We start from the raw sequence: 18,672 nt of genomic DNA on the forward strand, positions 1-18,672 counted from the left end.
ATATATAACAACTGAGCAGAAGAAAAAGAAACATGGATGAAAATAACACAATCTGGGTATGTCAACCATGGACATATAGAGTCTACAGGTAGCATAGATTAAAAAAACTTCATTTGCCCATCAAAAAATATTTTTTTAAATAAGTGTGAGAAAAGAGGCTGTTAGAATGGCTTTGTTGTTGGGAGAGTGGCTGTCTAGCATACGCCTTCCATCCCAAACACCACAATACGATAATGGGGTGCCTATGGCTTAGTGGTAAAGTACTTGCCTAGCATCCCTAGGTTGTATCCCCAGAACCAAATAATAATAATAATAATAATAATAGTGATAATAATGGAATAATGGTGTGGAAGGTGTCTGTCATTCAGTGGTACCTGCCAAGCGTGAGCAAGACTGTGGGTATCAGCCCCAACATCACAAAAAGATGACCATAATGAGGAGGAGTTAGAAGAGGATATTCCAACAGTGGAGATGTAACTCAGAAATTTGCCTAGTTGCCAGGTAGTAGTAGCACACACCTCTGATAACAGCACTCAGGAGGCAGAGGCAGGTGGATATCTGAGTTCAAGGCCAGACTGGTCTAAAGAGCATGTCCCAGGACAGCCAGGACTCTACAGCAAAACCTTGTCTGGGGGGGGGGGGGGGGGGGGAGAAAACTTTGCCTAGTTTCCTGGTTAGTCTTAACTGTCAACTTGAAACAGCCTAGAATCATCTATAGGAGAAACTTCAATGACAAACTGTCTTTTACCAGGTTGGTCTATAGGCATGTCCGTGAGGGATTGTCTTGATCATTAAATGATGCAGGATGGTACAACCTGGCCAACTGATGGTGGCACAGGCCTTTAATCCCAACACCTGGGAGGCAGAGGCAGGCCTATCTCTGTGAGTTCAAGGCCAACCTGGTCTACAGAACTAGTTCCAAGAGAGCCAGGACCATAGAGCGAAACCCCAACTCCCCCCCGCAAATAAATAAGAATAAAAAATAAAAGAAATGGGGATGATACAGACCACTGCAGGTGCTCCAGGGCTTAAAAAAAAAAAAAAAGAAAAAAGAAAATGCCAGAGAGTAAACCAGAAAGCAGAGTTCTTAAACTGTTTCTGAAGCTTCGGTTTCCTGCCTTGAGTTTCTGCCCTGACTTCCCTCAGTGATGTCCTGGAAGTGTAAGATGTAAAAAGCCCTTTCTACCCCTAAATTGCTTTTGGTCATGGTGTTTGTCACAGCAACAGAAAGAAAGCTAACACACCCAGTATGTTCACAACCCTGAGTTCCAATCGCAATTTCCAAAGTAACGAGGTAACAACGATGGCAATGCAGGTCAATGGCAAAGCCTTTGCCTAGCAAAGTCCTGGGTACCATTTCCACCATTACAAAACGATGATGGTGATGCCGATGGCTGGGGATCTGACTCAGTAGTCGAGTGTTTCCCGAGCATAATATGCAAAGCCCACATCACAAGATAATGATTATGACTGGGACGCATCTCGGGGTCACACTACTTCCAGTGCATGTTTAATGTGTTGGGTTCCATTCCCAGAACCAGAAGAAAGAGAAAAAAGAAAACACCTCTATCCTTCCAACATTCCCCTCCCCAAAAGATGTGAGAGGGGAGCGGGTTCCCACACCAGCAGGGTCCCTCCCCTGCCGCCCCACTTCCAAGTACTTCCGGCCCGTGCACCCCGCCCATCCGTCCTGCTTGCGGGTCCGGAGATCTAGCCGCCAGCCACCTCACGGTCCCCAGCTGACCCCGGTTTGCCCTGGACGTGTCGCTTACACTTCCATGTTGCCTCTGCCTCGTCGTACGCAAACGCTGGAAGAGAAGAATCTCACGTTTCGCCAGCACTGCTCGGCTCACCGGTTCTGTGTGTGCGCACGCATGTGTGTGCCGCAAGGCACTCTGGGGCCGTCGTGGTGCATGCCGGGATCGCGGCGGGGCTCGCCCGGATCGTCCTTAATTTTAGGTGTTCCTACCCTGGTCTAATTTCAGTCTGTCAGGCGGTTTCATAGTGTAGGTTTTGTTAGGGTTTGCCTTGTACACGGTAAAATCCCTAAACCGGGCGTGCTGCCTCACACCTGTAAGAGGCTGAGGCAGGAGAATTGTCATGAGTTTCTGGCCAGCCTGAGCTACATAATTACTTTCAAGCCATCCGGGGCTATTTGAGACCTTGTGTTTAGAAAAAAAAGAGAGAGAAAGAAGAAGCCAAGCATGGTAGCACAAGCCTCTAATTCCAGCAAAAAGTTAAAGAGGGAGGCAGAGAAACCCAGTCTCAAAAGACAGAGACAGGGCTGAGAGATAGTTTAAGAAGCACTTAGGAAGCTGAAGCAGGTAAAATGCCTTGAGTTTGAAGACAGTCTGGGCAATATGGTGAGTTTTAGTCAGTGTATACAATGTAGAGATCCTTTTTCCCATACAACCGTTAAATTTTGGGAAGGAGGGGAGACAGATTTTCATTACGTAGTCTTTCAAACTCTGAGATCCGCTTGCCTCTGCCTCCCAGTGCTGAGATAAAAGGTGTGAGTGAGCCCGCGCTGCTCAGCCATGTTTGCGGGTGATTGTGTCTGAACAGTTTATTAGAAGGCGGGGTATGGTGGCACATACCTGTAATCCCTCTACTTTGGAGATGGAAGCAAGAAAATCCATTTCTCATAGTCCTCTTCAGCTACATGGGGAGTTTGAAGACACCCTAGGCTATATGAGAACCCTGTCTAATAAAAACCAACATGTGTGTGCATGTGTGTGTGCGCGCACGCACGTGTTCAACAGGTACATCCAAGAATGATTGTTCATGTCTATAATCATGGTCCAGAAAGCCAAGGCAGAAAAATTATGAGTTCACAGAGGCCAGCCTGAGGCACATATAAGACCCTGTTTGAAAATAATAAGAAAAAATTAAAACAAAATTAAAAATCAAGTAACTAAAATGTCATCCCGGGCCCAACTGACATAAGACTGAAGGGTCCCCTGTATCTGTCTTGAACAGATTGGGTGCCACAATGCTGTGTTCGTAGTGTTAACCGCTCAACAATCTTACAGTGATTGCCCCCTGGGCACTGGTGATTCAGATATGAATAATACACATTCCCCAAGCCTGCCAACAGCCTAGTAGGGGGACCAGCTCAGGGCATAAATAACCATGACACACTGTGTTTAGACTCTAGTAGAGACAGGAGAATGACTAACAAGGACAAAGAGGTGTCCCAAAGCCAAATGTGTTTGAGGTGCGTGGAAAGAGGGTCGTTCAAAACCAAAGCTTCAGAGATAGACTCATGAAAGACAGGCAAGTGCCTCGGAGAGCCCCACTATAAAACGGTTCAGAGATGAATGCAAGTAGGGAATTGGCTGACACCCAGGTTTAAATACCATCCACCTAGGTACCTGCACAGTGAGCTTAACCTGGTTGATACATCAGTTAATGTTCTGAACTACCTGGCTTTCCTTTGTTTTGAGTCAAGGTCTTAAGGAGCCCAGGCTGGCCTCAGACTGGCTATGTAGCCAGGGATTCCCCTGAACTCTCTGTTTTCCTATCTCCACCTCCCAAACAGTGCTGGGGTTGCTTGGGAAGCACTTTCTCACTGAGCTGCATCCCCTGCCTTTCCTTGACAAGTGTTTGTTTTCATCTCAAGGACTGGAAAGGCAGGTGATTGTCATGTGAGGCTCGGTGGCAACCCAGTTAGCCAGTTGTTCATTAATGTGATCCCTCGGGTAATTAGCATCTGACAAGCCAGATCTTGGAGAGATTTCCCTGGATAGATGTTATGTTTGTCTGAGATGCTAGATGCAGTGCCTAGCCCTCACACTTCCTGTCTCCGTGTCTTTAGGCAAATCACTCCTTCTTTCCTAGACTCTCCTTTCCTCACCTGGAGGAGCTTGGTGATTATCAGGGACACCTTCTAGATGTGCTTGTGAGAATTTGAAAAAGCCATCTATATAAAATACTTAACACAGTGCCTACAATACTGTTAGAACTCAAGATATTGCCAGGTGTCTTGCACACGCATGTCACTCCAGCCCTTGGAAGGCTGAATCAGGAAAATGTCAAAATTCCGACCAGCCTGAACAACACAGTGAATTCAAGTCTAGCTACATAGAGTTCTTGCCTCAACACACACAACAGAGCAAATAAAGGAAATACAAGTACTGATATTTTTATTACATTTATATAGAGGTGATGCCTCACTGGGCAGTGTGGCACATGCCTTATCCCAGCACACAGGAGTCAAGGCAGGCAGATCTGTGAGTTCAAGGCCAACCTGGTCTACAGAGTGAATCCTAGGATAGCCAGGGCTACACAGAGCCTGTCTCGAAAAGCCAAAGAATGAAAGGAAAGAGAGAAGATGTCTCTAGTTAACTCTTCTAAATATTTTTCATTTATTTTGTTTGACACAGGGTCTCATACAGCCTAGTCCCACCTTGAACTCACCTATGTAGATGAGGATTGACCTGGAACTCCTGGCCCTGCTTCCACCTCCTGGGGGCTGGAAATCCAGGCATGAGCCACTATGCTAGTTTTAAGGAGCATTGGGAATCACACTGGGAGCTTCATGCATACTAAGCAAGCAGTCTACCAACTGTTTTCCCAGGCTTCTCCTAAGGTGTCTTAAACGTTCTCTTTAGGTAAGGACCAGAGCTTGAGGTTTCCTAGGGTGATGCTCACAGAAAGAGAGTGATTTAAGACTCTCAATTCCTCTCTCTGAGCGGGCTCTACTCTGAGCTGTGCCACCAGCTCTTCATTTGGGAGAGTTTGGGCAGGCACTCTATTGTGGAACCAAACTCCAAATCCTTTCTGGATGATTGGAGACAAGTGTTCCCTGCTGAGCCATGCCCCTTGCTCCCCATTTCATAGATTCTAAGCAGGCGCTCTGTTTCTGAGCCATGCCAGAAGTCTGAAGCATTTACTGTTATCTAGGTCTGTTGCGAATGAATTCGAAAACGTGTTTCTTCACAAGGCATGGAAGTTTGATTAAAGCCCTATATTGTGTGATACAGACACTCTGGCAACTGTTGCACATGCTCCCCAGGGGCTTCCAGTCCCATCTTGGCTATCACTAGCATATCTGATCTGTTCGTGATCAAAAACATTCATAGTCCACAAGGAGCTGTAGGGATGTCTCCAAGATTAAGAGGATGTGTTGCTCTCGCAGATAATCCAGTTTCAGTTTCCAACTCGAAAACAGTGGCTCACAGTCACCTGTAACTCCAGTTTCAAGGATGACGACTTGCTCTTCTGACTCCCATTGGTGCCAGGCACATGCTCAATGTGCCTACATACACGCGTCCTCCATGATAGACACTCATGCCTGGTTTCCACAGTGGCCCGCTGCCCACTCTTCCAGCCATGCTCCCGTGCTGATTCCCTGGGTAAACCTAGACCTCCTGCTTTGAAAATGAACGTGGCAGACTGAAGGATGCCCTGAGTATTAATCCTCAATCGCCGGTTAAGATCCCTTTCTAGACTCTCTAGAGAATACTAAAGGGGCTACAGCCCAACATTTTTTTAGTGCTTTTTTTTCTTCTTGTACATGAATTTATGTAGTATGTGTGCATGTGTGTGTGTCCTGTGTAAGCATAGAGTTTAGAGGACAATTTGGTGAAGTCATTCTCTCTTTCCACCATGTGGGTCCTGGGATCTAACTCAGATTGTAAGACTTGACAATAAGAGTCTTTACCCGTTGAAGCATCTCACTGGATCCATCTTTTCTTTAAATACAGGTGTTTTCTGGGGTGGGGGAGGGGAGTGTGTGCACCACTTGCCACAGAGCATGTGTAGAGGTTGGAGAACAGCGGTCTGGAGTCCGTTCTTCCTCTGGAGTCAAGGCCATTCTTGCCTTTCCTCTTATTGAGACGGGGCTTCTCTTGCATTTGCCACTACTCCAAGTTCCAGACTAGCTGGTCCCCCAAACTCCCCAATATTCCTTCAGTCTTCTCGCTGTTTTCAGTAGAAGAGCTGAGACTACAAATGAGCCCCACAGCTGACCTTCTATATGAATGATTTCCAGGGATTGAACTCAGGTTGCCAACCTTTCAAAGCTAGCTCTTTTGCTGAACCATCTCTCTAGGTCCTGTATTCAAACTCTTGACATTCTTACCTCAGGCTCCCGACTGTTGAGATCACAGGTATGGGCTATCACAGGTAACTTAGCATTTAGCAGTTATCTTTCCACAGCCTGACTGCCAGCCATTTTTTTTGTTTGTTTGTTTTTTTTTTTTTTTTTTTTTTTGTTTTTATGTTTTTTAATTGAAAACAGGGTCCATAACCCAGGCTATTTTGAGCTGGCTTATGCAGGTTGGAAAGATCTAGAACTTCTGATCCTCCTACCTCAGTCTCCCAAAAGCTGAGGTTGCTGGCATACACCATCACACTTCGTTAATAGTCTGTGTTGACCTGGAACCTGGAGCAAGCCTTTTGCCTCAGCCTCCAGAGTACTACAAAACCATACCTGATTTAGCATGTGACCCACCCTCTACCCTCTACTCTGAGAGGGTCTCACTATCTAGTCCCGGTTGGCCTGGAACTCACTAGTTAGACCAGGCTGTCCTTGAACTGGCAGATCCACCTGTCTCTGCCTCCCAAGTACTGACATTGTTTTGAAACAGGTTCATCTGCAACCCAGGCCTAGGACTCCCAGCAATCTTCCTGCCTCAGTCTCCCGGGTGCTGCTGGGATGACAGGCCTGTCATCTGTCTTCACCCTAGCACACATTTTATGTGCTTGCACTTCTGTACATCTAGTGCTGACTCGCTGAAAATCACCTCTTCCTGCTGCTATTAGCTCAACCAGAGGTGGTCCCGCCCATAAGCGTGATTGATGAGTCACACCCACCTCTCCCAATTGGTTCTACTCTTCCAGGAGGCGGAAACAAAACAGAGGGGCAGCAGACGCCATCCGGACCAGGAGAAACCAGAAAAAGCCAGGAGAGACCAGAAGGTACCTGGTCCCCGAGAGTCTGATGCACTAGGTCCGGGGAGCGTGGGACAGAGGAACAAACAAGAGGGAACGCGAGGCCTGTGGCGCGCTTGCTGAGTGCTGCCCACGTCCCGCAAGCCGAGCAGGTGTCCCAACTCTGTCCCTGCCCGGTAGACCTCACGAGGTGGTCAGTGTGGTCTTGTCTTCCAGATTCGTAGGACGGAAGCTCCAGGAGGAGGAGGAGCCGCCCAACATGGCATCGGAGGTGTGTAGGACTGAGGGGACTTTGCAAAGGAGCGGGGAGGAGCCAGTCGGGTTGAACCGCGTAAGGGGCCACCTCCTGCCACACAGACCTGCTGTGAACCTGAAATTCCCGACCACACTTCTAAAGACGTTGGGATTAGACTCAGGGAAGTCCTCTTCGTTATCTGCCCATTGAGCGCCGCCAAGTGGCCTATGTGATAATCTCACTATTGGCCACTATGTCGGGCTGTTTTCCCCTTGTTTTTGTTGTTTTGTTTTGTAGGTTTTTTTGTTTGTTTGGTTGTTTTTTTTTTTTTTTTTTTTTTTGAGACAGGGTTTAAATGTGTAGTGCTGGAACCAGGTTGGCCTCGACCTCGGAGATCCACCTGCTTCTGCCTCCCTGAGTGCCAGGATTAAAACCATGAGCCACTGAGCCGGGCATTTTCCCTTTTTAAAAAATAATTTTAAATGTATATGTGTATGGGCTTTTTTGTCTGCATGTATGGACGTCTGTGCACCACGTGGGTGTCTGTTCCCTATGGAGGTCAGAAGAGGGTGTGGGATCTAAAGGGTCTTTGGGAGCCACCATGCGGATGAGGATCAAACCTGGGTCCTCTTTAAGAGAAGCCAATGCTCTTAATGGCTGAGCTGTCTCTCTCCAGCCCCTGTTTATCTTTCTTTGAGACAGCAGCTCACTTTAGCCCAGGCTTAGACTGGAACTCACCTCTACCCAGACTGGCTTCAAACTTCTGACAGTTCTCCTGCGTCCACCCACTGAGTGTTCAGATTCCCTGTGTGAGCTAAACACTTCCCGCTTACATTTTTCACTTTTAGCTTTCTTTATTTGATTGTTTGTACGAGAGGATGTACATCTGTGAGCATGGCACACATGTGGAGATCAGAGGGCAGCTTGTGGAAGTGGAGTCTCTTTCCAGCAGGCTTGGCAGCAAGGGCCTTTACCCAATGAGCTACCTCACCTCCCTTGCACCCGGCTTTTCACCCCACATCCTCTTATCATGCATTTGTTCCCATGTCTAGGAAAAGTTGAGCCCCTAAATTGTACTTGAGGTCTGTCATATGGAACCAGTCAGGAAGTAGGGACCTCTCTCCCCCCCCCCCGCCCCAGTGACCCCCTAGGGTGTCGCTGTCCTCTCCTTTGGGCCAGAAATTCCTGGCTGCTCTTCCTATTTAGTGAAAGGTGTGCAAGACATAGGTCTTCCGTGGACTTGATCGATTTAATCTGGGGACTGGAATAATGACAGCTATTGGGTTCCACCCATATGGGATGGATCATGGAGTCATTACTTTGAACTCGGAGGGGAATGGCGGCTGTAAGGAAGCAGATGCCTGCATGTCCAGTCCCTTCTGATCTTCATTAGCTTCAATTAGCCCCTTTCTCGTAGCTCATCATCCAGATTATTGCTTGCGTTAGGAGCCAGGGCCGGACTTTGGAGCCAAACAGATGTGATTTGTACACCAGGGTCAGCCTTGACCTCATAGTTCCTTTGTGAAGTAGGGGTGTTGGTATCCACTTGGTAAAAAGGATATAACCACAGTGCCAGCTACAGCGGCACACGCCTCTAAGCCCAGCACTCAGGAGGCAAAGGCAGGAGAATCTCCGTGAATTCAAGCCCAGCCTGGTCTATAGAATGAGTTCCAGGACAGCCAGAGCTACATGGAGAACCCCTGTCTTGAAAAACAAACAAACAAACAAAAAGAAAACCCCAAAACTATTAATCCTCCTACATCTACCTCCCTAATGCTGGTATTACAAATGAGTACCGCTACACCCAGCTTACAGTAACTATCCCGATGCTTCTCTTGTGCATTTGAATTGAATCTTGCTCATTCCACACAGCCGCCTCTGTGCCTCTCCCCCTTCTCCCAGGGTCCCAGCCCGAAGCACTTCCCTCTCCTTCTGCATCGGTCCTTGCCCACTTAATAACACCTCACTCTGACCTCCCAAGATCCTTTCGAAAGTTTTCCAGAGCTAAGTGTGATGGCTCACACTTGTATCCCTAGCCTTTGGGAGGCGGAAGCAGAAGGATCACCAGTTTGAGGTCAGCTTTAACTTTGTAATGAGCTCTAGGTCAGCCTGAAAGACAGAGCATGGCCTTATTCCCACAAGCCAAAAAAACATGGGTGGGGTTATAGCACAGTAGTAAAACACCTGCTTAGAATCCCCCAGTAGGGGACTGGGATGTGACTCAGTGGTAGAGCACCTGCGTTTCACAAACAAGGCCCTAGGTTAAATTCCAAATATGGGGAGGGGTGGGGTCAAAGGGAGTGTGTGCCTGGAAGCCTGCTGATGGAATCAGAGTTCGCTCCTGGAACACAGTGGTCTGGGCTACAGATGACCTCAGCTCGCCTTAAGCCATTCTGTGGGTTGGTACTAATTGTTCTGGCGGCTGGCCTGCTTATTAAGGAGTTGCTATTACCAACACACCAGGCACAGAGGCCGGAAATCTGGAAAGGAAGGCAGTGGCAGGATCCTTCCTGGGCCTTTCCCTATAGGCTCCTGACTTGCTCCCCATTCTGACTGTCTGGCCCTGACCCATAGGCCCCCAGGGGCCCCTGGGGAAGGTCTTTGCAGAAGATCCAGCTTTTGTTGAGGTAGCTAAAGATCAGGTGTAGAACCTCACAAATCTGGGGGTGATGCTGGAGGCTGCTTCTGTGGATCAGAGTCCTTTTGAGTGGTGAGCCCCAGGGTGGCCACCAGGAGCCAGAGCAAAGAGAATGCTCCCTTGATACTCTTCAGGGCTCAAGAGGCAGTGAAGCCTTTGTGATGATTTGAATATTAACTAAGACACCCTGACTCGAAAATAATAAATATTAGTAATAAGGTAGAGTACAGTTAAGAAAGACACTCACATTGACCTCCCGGTGCACACACAGCGAGTTCCAGGATAGCTAGTGCTACAGAGAGAAACCCTGTCTCAAAAAACAACAACACAAAACAAAATAACAACAACCACATAATGTGACCTGTCAGTTAAAGGAAGGTCATTTTGGTGTGATCCCAGGAAAGCCACCCTGGACCATGCCACGTGGTGAGAAAGAACCCTGACTTCTGTGTCTGTCATACCCCTTACATGCTCACCAGAACCCGAGCCTCTGAGTTTCAGTTGCCCTATTTGTCCAGTGAGATTAATGTCTAATACCTATGCCTCCCCACCCTCCGCCGCTCCCCACCCCCACCCTTTCTAGCTAATTCTCCTAAGGGTCCCTTTTGAGTCTGTTCTGTTCTATCCTCTTGACCAGAGCGGGAAGCTATGGGGTGGCCGGTTTGTAGGCGTTGTCGACCCCATCATGGAGAAGTTCAACTCGTCTATCTCCTATGACCGGCATCTGTGTAGTGTGGACGTTCAGGGGAGCAAGGCCTACAGCAGGGGCCTGGAGAAGGCGGGGCTTCTCACCAAAGCCGAGATGCAGCAGATACTGCAAGGCCTGGACAAGGTAATCTCCAAGTCACAAGCCACACCCTACATTTCATTCCCCTGGGAACCCAGGCTCCCGGCCAAAATCCCTAACACTACATCCAGCTTTATTCCCTTCTTCTGATGCTGGAGATCGAACTCCGGGGCTGTGTGCATGATGGGTAAATGTTCTACGCTGAGCCACGCCCCCAGCCCATCATTGGGAGATTCTAGGCAAGTGTTCTGTTCTCTCACTGGGCCTTGTTCCTGCTTTCATATCCTGGGGCATAAGCTGTAGAATGCCAGGTTTGTTGTGTGACCTTGTAGTAAGGTCTATATAATACTATAATACTGCTATAAATGACTAGTTCTATAGTTACCACCTCTATCCTTTTTATTTATTAATTTAGTTTTACTTCACGTGCATTGGTGTTTTGCCTGAATGTATATCTCTATAAGGATGCCGGATACCCTAGAACTGGAGTTACAGACAGCTATGATCTGCCATGTGGGTGCTAGGAATTGAACCCCAGATCCTCCGGAAGAGCAGCCAGTGCTCTTAACCCCATCCCACCCCAAACTCTTTCCAACCCTATCTTTTAATGACTTCTCATTGCTCATGACCAAGGTGGACTGGGTCTGAGATCATCCCTCAGGGATGGAGAAGTGTTCTATGGGTCAGCTTCCATGCAAGGGCATTTAACGGGGACCAGGGCAGGGAGACTCCTGGCTCCTGATACCTAGATACCCTGAGTTGCCTCTACCTTCTTCAGGTGGCTGAAGAGTGGGCCCAAGGCACCTTCAAATTACACCCTAACGACGAAGACATCCACACAGCCAATGAGCGGCGCCTGAAGGTATGGCATACCCTTCTTCGTAATTGGTCTCTGTGTCTTGCCTTATCCTGGCACTAGGTATCCGTGGCAAAGCAGAAATGTTAAGAGTCTTGGGCAGGTCAGGGGTCCCTTGCATACGGAAGGAGAGCCATGGGGTTGGCAAGGACCCCTACCTCGACTCCAGTGTCACCGTGAACAGAGAGTCCCTAACCTCTGCCTCTTCGCTCCAGGAACTCATTGGTGAAACTGCAGGGAAGCTACACACAGGCCGAAGTCGCAACGACCAGGTGCCCCGTCCCTCCTGCCCTGTGCTATGAACCTTTCAACCGTGGGAACCCAGGAGGCTCTTGGGTGCTCAGCTACAGTCCATGGGGTTCTCTAGGGAAGCAGCAAACTTTACTCCCTGAGTTTGGCCTTCTCCTCTCCACAGGTGGTCACGGACCTCAGGCTGTGGATGAGGCAGACCTGCTCAAAACTCTCCGCATTCCTCAGGGTGCTCATTGAAACCATGGTGGACCGGGCTGAGGCGTAAGTCCCCCGGGGATACTGCCACAGGAATTTTCTCCTTGGAGGGGGGGAATCTAAGCAAGGAATGAGTGTGGGTAACCGTAAACCAGCTTTGCCAGAAGGTCTGCACACAGCATGGACAATGGTTCCCCTAGGACTGCACAGTAGATAGGGCCTGGTCTTACCTAGTCCTCCCTGGTCTGTGGTCTGTAGATTCTAGCTTCTCCTGGGGCCAGAGGTGGGTCCATGTCCAGCGAGGGCAGAATCTCATACGAACGGCTGGGAGGAAGAATATAGAACCAAGTAAAGGTCCAAAGACTCTCCTGCACCCTCCTGAAGGAGGAGAATGTCAATATTCCACAGGCCCAGTTGGGTTTGGGTTTTTGTTTTTCAGAGTATTTGTTTATTTGTGCTGTTGTTTATTTTTGTACGCATAAGCGTTTTGTCATTGTGTGACTGCAAAGGGACATGAACTGAGGTAGGGGTGGGTTGCTGGGAAGAATAGTGGGGTGAGGGCTAGTGAATACAGGCAATCAAATATAGTGATAGCTAGACACTAAGGGTAGCCTGGGGCTTGCTATGTAGCCCAGGCTAGCCTCAAATTTCCTTTCTCCCTTTCCTTTTTCTATCTGTCCTCTCCTGTCCTTCCCCACACCCCCCCCTTTTTTTTTTAAAGACAGCCCAAGCTGGCCCTAAATCCACTATGTAACTGACACAGACCTTGAACTCCTTCCTGGTTCTCCTGCTTCATCCTCCCAATCGCTAGGATTGCAGGTGTTCACCACCACACCCAGAGCTTGGGCTTTGCTTTTGAGACAGGGTCTCATCGGTAACCCAGACTGTCATCGAACTATAGAGCCAAGGCTGGTCTCAATCTTACGGCCATCCTTCTGCCTCAACTTCCCGGGCTCTGGGACCCCAGACTCGCATTGTCATACCCTGCCTGGTTTGGTATTTGAGCTCACTGAGTCACTTTCGGTTTCATCCAGTCTGCAGCATCTGGTCCCTTTTTGAGGCGGAGCACCACAGGTCTATTCTTGCCTTCCCTGAAAAGAGCCTACCCTGTGAGGTTCCAGGTGTCCTAAGCAAGCCTTACCTGTCCCTGCCAGACTTCAGTCCCTCAGGTCTCCTGTTTCTTTCCCGACTACAGGGAACGCGATGTCCTCTTCCCTGGGTACACACACTTGCAGAGAGCTCAGCCCATCCGCTGGAGCCACTGGATCCTGAGGTGAGCTGTGCAGAGCAGGGGCGGTAGGAAGCCACACAGGCCCGGGGCTTTGATGGAAGGGGAGGCTCTGTCCCTGGTGTCCGGCCACCAACCATCCACCCCATTCCCTATTTTTCACAGCCATGCTGTCGCGCTGACACGAGATTCAGAGAGACTGCTGGAGGTGCGGAAGCGGATCAATGTCTTGCCGCTGGGGAGGTGAGCCAGTAGTCCTCAGGGTCCCCAAGGCCTGATGGAAGCTGAGGGTGTATTGCTACCCAATCAACAAGACTGAGGGAAGCGTAGCGAGTAGGGGGAGGGGCTTATGAGGCCCTGCCCCTTCCTCAGGGGGTATATATAGACAGTTGTGGTTGCTAGGGGAGGGACATTTCTTCAGTGGTTAAGTTGTCTGTGCTCCTATTGGTAAGCACTCATGCATGTGCCTCTTAGTAACCTCAGAGAAACTGGGTCACAAAGACATAAAATATAGGAGTTGAGAAGAAGAAGGGATTTTCAAGGTAGGGGGGAAGACAAGCGAGGGTCGTTGAGAGAGCAAATATGATTAAAATACATCCTAGACGTGTATGTAAATGCCATAATGGAATCATATGTATAATAAACATGCTAATTAAAACTTTAAGGTAGGCCACAGAGACGGTCAGTGGTTTAGAGCACTCGCTGCTCTTCCAGATGACTGAAGTTCAGTTCCCAGCACCCACACTGGGTGATTGGTGTATAACCTACCTGTAACTCCAGCTCCAGGAAATCCAGTGCCCCCTTCTGGCCTCCATGGGCACTGCACATATGTGGTATACCTTCACACATGCATATATGCACACACATAAGTAAGAGTAATAAAAACAAGACTTTAAACAAAACTGCAAAGGCTGGAGAAGTGGCTAAGAGCACCGGCTGCTCCCACAGAAGGACCCAGGTTCAGTTCCCAGTGCTCACATTGGGTGGCTCACAACTGCCTCTAATCCAGTTCCAGGGGCTCTGAGGTCCTCTTCTGGCCTCTGTGGATGCCTAAATGCACACAGTTCACATACAGACAAGAAAGCATACACACAATATTTTCAATGAAAATGAAGTAGACTGGCTCTGCCTTTCAGATCTCTAACACAGAGATAACCAAACTTGTAAAAAATGTTGACAGCCCAGCCAGCTTCCCATCTCAGACCGTGTTCCCTGCCTGGTGAAAGCCTTTTGGCTCTTAAGGTGGTCAGGCCAGGAAAGGGGCTGAGCAGCTAAGGCTTACTTCTGGGTGTTGCATGTATATGGTACACAGAACCTTAATCCCTGTGAACTGTCTCTACAGTGGGGCCATTGCAGGCAACCCTCTGGGTGTAGACCGGGAGCTACTCCGTGCAGGTGAGGCACCTTGCTCATCCAACATCTTCTTCTTCTCTGGAGACTGTCACTCTTAGCATCTGCTGGTCTCAAAGACACATGAGAGGACGTGTGGGGGGCACGGAGAATTGGTGCCCACAGAGAAACACTAGGGGACCCAGGAGTGTCAAACACACAGGCTATAGGTTCGCCAAGACTCATTAGGAACTGGAGAGTCTGGCCCCAAGTACTTTATTTTAGGCATATTTAAACACACCACAATTTGGCGACAATTTTCCTGATGATAATTAATTCAGTCCTATGTGCACAATAGAGCTTAATACATGACTACCTTGACGCTCTTTGAAAAGTACACGTGACAGCTTCCATAAAGATGAGTTCTACTCACTGACAAGCTCCTGATTAGGATCTGGGGGTGGAGGGCTGGAGAGATGGCTCAGTGGTTAAGAGCACTGACTGTTCTTCCAGTGGTCCTGAGTTCAATTCCTAGCACCCACATGTGGCTCACAAGCATCTGTAACAGGACCCAATGTCCTCAGAGCAACAATGTACTCATATACATAACATAAATAAGTAAACCTTGAGGAGGAGGAGGAGGAGGAGGAGGAGGAGGGAGGATCCGTGGGAGGATCCGATATAGTCTCATCTACATAGTGCAAAAAATCACCAGCTCTTAACTATATCCATTCCCAGGCTTCTGGGCAGAAAACAGGTTATACATCCCTCACCTTGTAGTCTAACCTGTGTAGCATTTCTGGTTCCCCCAGTGCTCATCCAAAGCACAAGAACCTCAGCTCCTCTCACAGTGGGAGGCCCATGGGTACTGAGACAAATGGAGTTGCCTATGTCAGACTTACCTGTTGCTGGGAATATTTAGACTTCCTTCTGTCCTCATAAAATCTGTAAAGAGACCCTCTTCCCCACCCCATACCCCTCTTCAATTCCCATTTCCAAGAAGGGGTTAAGGGTGAGGCTGGGCATCCAGGTTTGGGCACTGCATGCCTTCCAGTTCAGCTGTTTTTCCTCCCTCACCCCCAGAACTGGACTTCGGGGCCATCACGCTCAACAGCATGGATGCCACCAGCGAGAGAGACTTCGTGGGTAAGACCTGGGAGTTCAGGGGATGCACATCAGATAGTGTGCCTGCTTAGTGAGCGTGAAGCTCTGGGTTTGATCCCCGACACTGCATGAACTGGGCACCGTGGTACACAGCCATAGTCCAGCACTTGGGAAGCAGAGGCAGGAATATCAGTCATTGACGGGCATCCTCCGCTAATTCATCTGAGGCCACCCCGAGCTACATAAGACCTTGTCACAAACAAACAAAACCGAAATAACTACTACCAACAAAAAGGGACATCGAAATGACTCAGTGGGTAAAAAGGCACGTACTACCAAGCCTGGTAAACCTGGATTTGATACCCTGACTCCCCCCAAGTTGGCCTTTGACCATCTCTGAGTGAACACCCACCAGAGAGTAAATGAAAAGAAAAGGCCTGCTGTCTCTTCCAGCTGAGTTCCTGTTTTGGGCTTCTCTGTGTATGACCCACCTCAGCAGAATGGCAGAGGACCTGATTCTCTACGGTACCAAGGAATTCAACTTTGTGCAGCTCTCAGATGCCTACAGGTAAGGCTCATATCTCAGTACCAACAGGAACCTTTTCCTACCATCCCGTTGCACCGCAGCCTTTACCAGACCTACCCAGCGCCTCTGCCAGCAGGCCAGCCAGGCATAAACAGACCCATCAGTCCTAACACCTCTGTCCCCCAGCACCGGAAGCAGCTTGATGCCCCAGAAGAAAAACCCAGACAGCCTGGAGCTGATCCGAAGCAAGGCGGGCCGAGTGTTTGGACGGGTGAGCTGGGCAGGGCTGGGGGCAAGGCTTCCAGACAGACCCAGTAGGGGGGGTGGGGTCTTCAGGGGACTTCTTGTTTGGCTCTGCTGTCCCAGTTGCTCAGCGTCACTCTCCCTGCAGTGTGCAGGACTCCTGATGACCCTCAAGGGACTTCCAAGCACCTACAACAAGGACTTACAGGTATGAAGCTGGGGATGTCATAAGGAATCCTCCGGTCTATAAATACCTCTCAGAGCTCTGATAGAGCCAGACAGATCCTCTAGAATGGGCACACAGTCTGTGACTACCCTCAGAAGTACCCTGCCTTTCCTCGGTAGCAGGGAGAGGTGCTAAGAGTACCCAGTGAAACAGGGATGAGGCCTGGGTGAAGGGCGGGGCTGCTGATCCCTTATCTGCCACACCCCTCCCAGGAAGACAAGGAAGCTGTGTTTGAAGTGTCTGACACCATGACAGCTGTCCTCCAAGTGGCCACTGGAGTCATCTCTACATTGCAGGCAAGGCTAGCCTTCCTCACCTCACCTACCTCTCCCCCACTCACCCCAGACAGGGATTTGCAGGGGAGGGAATGAGACCAGAAGACCTGGGAGGCGGGTGGATGAGTTAGACACCAAAGCTCCAGGTTTAGGCTAGAGTAGGATTTTTGTTCTGTTTTGTTGTGTTTGTTTTCTGAGATGTGGTTTATCTGTGGACCCCTGGCTGTCCTGGGACTTACTCTATACACCTGGGTCTTATTCTTGGCCTCAAACTCAAGAGATCCAACTGCCTCTGCTTCTCTAGTGCTGGGACTAAAGCCTCAGCCACCGTCACCTGGCCAAGTCTTAACCCTATCTCTAAAGATAAAAACAAACTAATAATAAAAACGTTCAAGCAGAGAGTGGATTGCTCTCAGGGTGGGCCATAACTCAGTTGCTAAGGGCATGGTAGGGCAGGCTCCAGGGGACCCCCCCAAGCTCACTTTTTGCTGGACTGAACGCCTCCAGATTCATCGTGAGAACATGGCACAGGCACTCAGCCCTGACATGCTGGCCACCGACCTCGCCTACTACCTGGTCCGCAAAGGGGTGAGTGTGAAGCAGCTGCGCTTGGGGGACAGACAACGGTGGTGTCTCCGGAGTAAACAAGTTCCTGACCGCTCTCTACCTGGGTATATAGATGCCGTTCCGCCAGGCTCACGAGGCCTCAGGGAAAGCCGTGTTCAAGGCAGAGACTAAAGGAGTGGCTCTCAATCAGCTGTCCCTGCAGGAGCTGCAGACCATCAGGTGTGGTGGACCCCTCCCTCCCTCCCGCTCTCCCTTCCGCTGTTCTCCCTCCCCCTTATCCCCAACCTCTCCTCACTCCCAAACCCCCATCTCCACCTCCACGCTGTGCTGATTCTGAAGCTGATTCTGGGCAGCTGCAGGCTGAGAAGCCCCGGCTACTCTGACCCCATCCTCTTTCTCGCCAGTCCCCTGTTCTCAAGTGATGTGAATCTCGTGTGGGACTACCGCCACAGCGTGGAACAGTACAGCGCCTTGGGCGGCACAGCACAGTCCAGTGTCGAGTGGCAGATCAGCCAGGTGCGGGCCCTGCTGCAGGCCCAGGAGTCCTAGATTCCACCCACCCAAAGCTGCTCCCCAATAAAGTGGAGCCCTGAAGAGACCACCACAAACATACGCCTCAGCTTGTCATCCTCATGAGTGGGCTTGGGGATTTGTTGAGCTGGCCAATGGGGTCATGAAGGAAGTAAGAAACAAAAAAACAAACAAAAAAAAAATGAATGCCAATTCGAGTCGAGAATCTGAATCAGTCATTTCCTCCTACACCTTAAATCCCAGACACACACACACACACACACACATACACCACCCTTAGTGTAGACAGTATAGCTATGAATGTGAGATCAACATAAAATCATAAACGTAAAACATGATGAAGAGCTGGTGTAGAGGTTGCCACAGCACACTTACTCTTGCGGAGATCCCAAGTTAGGTTCCCAGCACCCACCTAGGAGGCTCACAAACCTCTGGGAACTCCAGCTCTGGGGACCTGGTGCCCTCTTCTGGTTTCCATGGGTACTGTGCTCATGCCTATCACACACTCCTCACCACATACACATCCTTTTTTTAATTAATAATCTTTTTGATCTGGGCCGTGGTGGCACACTCCTTTAATCCCAGCATTCGGGAGGCACAGGTAGGCAAATCTCTGAGTTCAAGACCAGCCTGGTCTATAGAGGGAGTTCTAAGACAGCCAGGGCTACACAGAGAAACCCTGCCTCAAAAAAAAGAAAGTAACTTTGAGAAAAAAAAAAAAAAAAAAAAACCAACATCACAAGGATCTAGGGCTACGTGGGATACTGTCTCAATAAAACACAT

The 18,672-nt window shown here is 49.3% G+C and overlaps 2 protein-coding genes across 2 annotated transcripts in view; one reads left to right on the forward strand and one right to left on the reverse strand.

Moving 5' to 3' along the window:
* Window positions 1-1,898, reverse strand: part of CRCP (CGRP receptor component) — a 36,456-nt gene extending 34,558 nt beyond the window's left edge. The window contains exon 1 of the mRNA XM_080940662.1: window positions 1,773-1,898. Within this exon, the coding sequence (XP_080796788.1) occupies window positions 1,773-1,780 (8 nt within the window). The 5' untranslated portion in view covers window positions 1,781-1,898. The remainder of the gene's footprint in view (window positions 1-1,772) is intronic.
* ASL (argininosuccinate lyase) lies at window positions 1,740-18,013 on the forward strand. The gene is made up of 18 exons (XM_080940661.1): window positions 1,740-1,864; window positions 6,847-6,924; window positions 7,114-7,168; window positions 10,408-10,602; window positions 11,336-11,419; window positions 11,629-11,685; window positions 11,829-11,926; window positions 13,056-13,133; window positions 13,254-13,331; window positions 14,431-14,483; window positions 15,501-15,563; window positions 15,975-16,089; window positions 16,234-16,318; window positions 16,439-16,498; window positions 16,729-16,812; window positions 17,299-17,379; window positions 17,471-17,577; window positions 17,763-18,013. The coding sequence occupies exons 1-18, from the start codon at window positions 1,779-1,781 to the stop codon at window positions 17,905-17,907; spliced, it is 1,602 nt and encodes a 533-aa protein (XP_080796787.1). The 5' UTR covers window positions 1,740-1,778; the 3' UTR covers window positions 17,908-18,013.
* Window positions 18,014-18,672: the final 659 nt, after the last annotated feature.

Source organism: Micromys minutus, assembly GCF_963924665.1.
Source record: "Micromys minutus genome assembly, chromosome: 29".
In the NCBI taxonomy this organism is placed as follows: domain Eukaryota; kingdom Metazoa; phylum Chordata; class Mammalia; order Rodentia; family Muridae; genus Micromys; species Micromys minutus.

Excerpts from the sequence above, each read along its gene's own strand:
- ASL (XM_080940661.1), top strand. The coding sequence starts at position 1,779 with ATGTTGCCTCTGCCTCGTCGTACGCAAACGCTGGAAGAGAAGAATCTC. Across the intron at positions 6,925-7,113 it reads AAGCCAGGAGAGACCAGAAG|ATTCGTAGGACGGAAGCTCC; the intron begins GTACCTGGTCCC and ends CTTGTCTTCCAG. Across the intron at positions 16,090-16,233 it reads CAGCTCTCAGATGCCTACAG|CACCGGAAGCAGCTTGATGC; the intron begins GTAAGGCTCATA and ends TCTGTCCCCCAG.